The following is a 5,640-nucleotide window of genomic DNA, read 5'->3' on the forward strand; positions in this document are numbered from 1 at the left end:
TGGATTACTGATTCAAGCACGTGACCTTTAAACAAATCATGGAAGAATTTATCAAAGAAACTTGGCATTTGGTATATTTTTAATTATATTTCGCAACTCTTTTTATTATTAGTGCCATAGTAGCTAGGTATATAAGAAATTCATATTTTACAGGGTTTTTTTTTTTGGGGGGGGGGTTTTAGACCTCAGTGGAGTTCTTTTAATCTTTTCATTTTAAATTATGATACAAACAGTCATAACGAAAACAAAAGAACACAACAAATAATAATTTAGCTTTATTTTTAAAGCATAACCATAGCATCATAATATTGGCATGTATGAAATCCTTGATACAAAATGATTATAAATAAATTTAAATTAGCAAAATGAAGCAATCAATAGTGAGAAAACAAGGCAGGTTTTTAAAGCTGATCATATCTTTCTTAAGATTTGTGACAATAAAACGGAGTATAAAACTGACTTTGTCACAACATCTTTGTGATTATAGACATTTCTGTGAATAGAATGCCCAGTATGGGAAGGAAGTGTTCCAAATAAAGATATTCCATGTGGCATAAGTGCTGGATACACTATGTTATGAGCAGACGCGATGTTAGAATAAGCAGGCACCCTTAGTGGCTGAACCGGATTGATGTAGCTGGAAACTGGAACGGTGTTCGGATAAACATACGGGCTAAATGACTGTTTGTTGACAGAAGGTGATGAAAGGAAATTTGGGAAATATCCAAGATCTGAAATCATGAAAATATGAATGCATTTGATCTGGTTCTTAAACAAAAATATTTCTTATAGTGCGTCACTTATATCATACACATGTAGTAGCGAAGAAAATTTGCTTTACAATACAAAAATATAATTATGTTGTGATATTTTTCAAAAATATTAGATCTTGTTGAACACCTTATCATAGAAATAACAGGATAATTTAAAAAATATTTTTGTTTCCATTACGTTAAGATTACTAAATTAAAAATTGAACAAAGGCCGCCATGAAACCAGTATATGATTACATAACGGTGTTAGCCAATGAAATGAAAAAAGCACATAAAAGCAATAAAACAAACACCCATACTTACCATTACTGTTGCCATTGTAACCATTGACAACTGAAATACACAGAACCAGTACAACTGATGCGCGCACACTTTTCAACAGTACCATGTTAGCTTTACAACTTTTATTTAACAGACAAAGTAGCAAAATAGAGTGTGATTATAAATGCCATCGAAAGGATTTTGTTTGCTTTTATATTTCAATATTTTAAGGGATGGAGTAAGGTTATATCATTTTCTTCTCTGTCTTCATAATAGAAAATAATTTGTCACTAAAGCTTTTCCTGCAAAAAAGACATGAGCCAATCAGAAGTGTTCACCGTTGAAAATTTGACTGGTCATATCTTAACTGACAAATCAAAAATGTTATAACCTAGAGGGACTGTTCTTTTTAACTATGTATGTAAAGGCTGGATTTAAAAGTTGACGTAAATGACCGAGGGCCATTTTGTTTATGAGTATAACATGTAATATTTCATAGGTGATCAAACTTTATCAAATGCAGTAAACTTTGCATAACATATTATTGACTAAATGTTACGTTTGATTTATATATTGAAAAAGTAGGTAAAATTAAAACTTAAAAGAAATACAGCTAGATCGTCTTCCAGTTGTATATTTTATAAACGTTTTTTAAGAGTTTGCAAACAACATTCATTTAAGGGAATTAAAGTACATTACCAGTAACACGAAAATTAATTGTCCAGGTCAATATAGCTATGTACGGTTATAAAAAGTAATAGACGTTGAGAAAAAAATGTTTAAGAAGTATTTTACTTGCATATTAGTTTAAATTTCTATATACCGGACATTGAAATATCTTTGACTGTAAAATACATTTGCTATAGATAGGTTCTAAACATTTATTGAAGATTGCCTTGTCGCAAAGTTCTCATGAATAAAACTAATCGTTCGACGATTGTGTTAGTCATAAAAATGTTTTAAAATGGCATCTTCTCTGTAACAATTTGCCATATAATATAAAATTTACCGGCATTTTACATAGTCTTATATTGGAAAACATTTCAAACTTCACCAAAACTATATGACTTAAGGATTTTGAGTGTAATATTTATATTGGACTACAACAAAGTATTTTTAAATCATGACTTTGTGAGTTTCACTACCTTCAATATTACTTACAATATAGACTGCTATGTTGTATGATTATAGGATCAATGCTTTGTGTAAAGGGTTATGTTTTTCCTTTGGTCCAAATTTGTATAATAATTGTGTCAGAAACGTTTTTTTGTTGTTGTCAACTTGATTTATGCCCCCAGATACGTGCTATTTTTTATGAAAGTAATTTACAAATTGCAGCCAAAATTTACTATCGACATAAATAATCAAAAAGAGGTCAAGCTATGCAAAAATAGTCTTTACTGCGTAGTCAAGCAATAGAAATATGATTGTTATACTGCAAAATTAGCTATTAATTGCAAATAACATGTAATGGGTCACTTGAATTTTAAATCAGCTTCGTTTTCTAAAAATCCTAGTACATTTTTCTCAAGTTTGGTTTTCTTGAATTATTTTGGATAATCTGGAAGCATGCACTTTTACGTTTTGGTGATTCAGATTGATTTTTATTTATAAAAAATATTGTCCCAAATATCTAAGTGATATTACTTATAATTACAACTTATATTGAGTCATATTTTGTAAATAGATGCCTACTTTTCAATTTCATACATTATATATAATCTTTATAATTTTTATCAAAACAAAACCACACGTTTCAAGTTTATTTGATTATCTCATACCAATACATAAACACGAGAATTAAATATAAAACCATGTCTACAGAGGACAACATTCATTCAAAAAAATAAATTATGAATATTGCAAGAGATATAGAAAGAACAATTATAATGACATTATCAGAGGACTAAAGGTGTGAATGATTATTTCAAAATAATCATATTCAATCATTGTCATAGTTATATCTTCAGGGTGATTGAAATCATGATCACATGATTGTCATTATTATCCCGAGTTCTCTTTTATTTCACGATTTGCATTAGAGTGTCAATAGGAAAATCACCACACCAATGACTAATGAAATATAGTCTTAATAACAGTTTTATAGAATACCAAACCATTCATACAATATCTAGACTTTACATATTTTCTAATCATTGTCAATATCTAAAAGGGTAATAAAAAAGAACCACGTCAAGCTGCCTAACAGACATAGAATCAACGTATATGTATCTATATAAATACATGACATGTTATTGCACAAGTATAATATGCATGACTTGTCTATCCAATAACATCCTTTAAAATGAACGTTCTTGCAACGAAAGCGTCTATTTATATAGCAATATTGTTATTGTCTTCCATGTAAGTTTGAAATTAAAAACAGACATTAAATCCAAAAGTTTGGCAGTGTGTCTCTATGTCTAGATTAATTACGAAAGTCAGTAGCCACAAGTCAAAGTTATGTTACAAAGATTTACGTTCGCTTATACAAATAGACTATTATTGAAATGTCATTTAAATTAAACAATACACTTTAAAAAAGGAAACATGAAGAAAATCTAGAGTATATAATTCTTTATTACTTATACATGTATATAAATATACAATAAACAAGTCTTCGATATAATAGAAAGAAAATCTAGTCTGCTAAGTTTCAAAGAGCTCTTGGCATATTTAATAAATTGTATGTATAAAAATTATTTTAGTAAGCCAGTGAATAAACTGTTTACACATGTAAATGATATGAAAACTTTTACAAAAAAAAACAACAAAAAAACAAAAACAACAACAACAAAAAACCGACAGGACAAGTTGTTTTTTCCTAATAGTTGAGACCTTATCAAAATGCACCGTATAATAAATCCAGAGGGCCCTTATCCCCATATAACACAGGGGTTAGCCCAAACCGTCTTTCTGTTGGGGTGCCATACGCCTATACTGTGTTAGTTTTCCCCTAAACCCAAACCAACAAAACCAATACATGCCCTTCTTCTCCATCGGCTGTTGCCATTTCCTTGTCCGGTGCCCCCACTGGTGGCTATCTGTTGGTCCTGTAGATAGAAATTGTCTTTTTATGGTGGTTAGGGTCCCTGGTTAACTTGCAACATGTATTAATTACATGCACTGTGGGGTGAAAAATGGTTTTTAAATTTGTAATTTTTCGTTTTTACTTTTTCACAAGTAATAAATGCCAGTTCGGCTGCTTTAAAGGACAAGGGAAGGATATGATTAATGCAGTGGGCAAACACAATGGTCACAAAAACAACATGATTTAAATTTGCAAAAATCTATCTGATTGTTTGATATAGATTTTAAAAAAGTAAAGCTATTACAAATGGATTATTAATATGTTTGTATTTCGCTGAAGAGAAAATTTCATAAAGTTTATGTATTTATTATTTAAGGAACGGTCTTCGGAAAATTGGGTACATTGTATGTTTGGGTTTGGGTTTTTTATCTTATTTTTTTTTTTTCTTCGCAAAATTCCTTGAAAAGTTTTTCTGAGAAACAAAAAAACACCACAACAGTTAATATTTCTCATAATTAAAGTAGTATAGATTTCTTAAGGAACATATACAGTTGTATATAAATAACTATAACGAAAGAATAACGCTTTTTTTAGTGACTAGAGTATGATTCCATGTTGTGGGCAAATAGAGATAATGTTTTTAAAAGACAAAATTTTAAATGATACACTTTTCAAATCTTTACAATGTTTATCATTATGTACTTTTTTTTCTTCCCCTCACACGATAACGTTTAGAAATTCAAATCTTTATAATAGTCATATAAGAGGTATGGTTAAAAGATACCCGGAATGTGTTCATAAGTCTTTAATAAGTTCATAATCCCGGAAGGTGCTCATAAGTCCGGAGTGTGTTCATTAGTCTGAAATTGTTTTATGCTTGAAATAAAAAATCAATGTACAACCAATTTAACCGCATATTAAATATTACTTGTCTACGTCGTCCCCGACATGAACACTAGTCACTAGTTTGATTTTAAAAACACAGTGTTGGTCATTTATCTCCACAGATAATTACACATAGAAATAATTTGTTGAGCCGAAGTAGGTTAGTGGACACCTAAACGTTCTGTATCATGTTACACTCATCAAGTAGGAAGCACTGATACGGTTGTAAGTACCAAACCCGAAGGTCTCAAGTCGTTACTGAGTACTTTAGGATTTCAGTACACCTTAAATTGAGTTGTAGTATTTACATTACTATAAGATGTAAGATATGCATGTGCTGATCATTATTTATTTAATTGTTATATTTTTTGTGTTTTTTATAAGACAATACTGGTATATGCAGGATCAATTAAGTGTTTAAACGCTGAGGTATTATAATATTATTTAATCTATAGTATATTTCCGGGAATATCGTATAAACTTTAAGAAAGACAATTTTAATGTTTAATGAATGAGTAAAATGCAAATGTTATGGCAAATCAATAGTATACAAGGTACATCCAATTTAATTTTAATTCATAGGTTACATCTTTTGATGGGTTACATCTTTTGATGATGAAGTTCCTCTTAACAGTTTTTGTATTGTTTCTAATGCCTTATTGAAGAAGTAATGTTGGACTTTCTATATTT

General features: G+C 29.7%; 1 protein-coding gene across 1 annotated transcript; it reads right to left on the minus strand.

Annotated features, from left to right (window-relative positions):
* Nucleotides 1-305: 305 nt before the first annotated feature.
* On the minus strand, nucleotides 306-1,230 carry LOC132736255 (uncharacterized). Its single transcript, XM_060723355.1, has 2 exons — nucleotides 1,077-1,230; nucleotides 306-731 (listed from the first exon to the last, which is right to left on the minus strand). Exons 1-2 carry the CDS (start codon nucleotides 1,159-1,161, stop codon nucleotides 412-414), a joined length of 405 nt encoding a protein of 134 aa, XP_060579338.1. The 5' UTR covers nucleotides 1,162-1,230; the 3' UTR covers nucleotides 306-411.
* Between the last annotated feature and the right edge of the window lie 4,410 nt (nucleotides 1,231-5,640).

This window comes from Ruditapes philippinarum, unplaced genomic scaffold (genome assembly GCF_026571515.1).
Source record: "Ruditapes philippinarum isolate M1 unplaced genomic scaffold, ASM2657151v2 ctg1013_1_1_1_1, whole genome shotgun sequence".
NCBI classification, from domain to species: domain Eukaryota; kingdom Metazoa; phylum Mollusca; class Bivalvia; order Venerida; family Veneridae; genus Ruditapes; species Ruditapes philippinarum.

What these genes read in the sequence shown, in the direction of transcription:
- LOC132736255 (XM_060723355.1), bottom strand. Translation starts at nt 1,161, where the DNA reads ATGGTACTGTTGAAAAGTGTGCGCGCATCAGTTGTACTGGTTCTGTGT. An exon ending in TTACAATGGCAACAGTAATG is followed by an intron (nt 732 to 1,076) that starts GTAAGTATGGGT and finishes TCATGATTTCAG; the next exon opens with ATCTTGGATATTTCCCAAAT.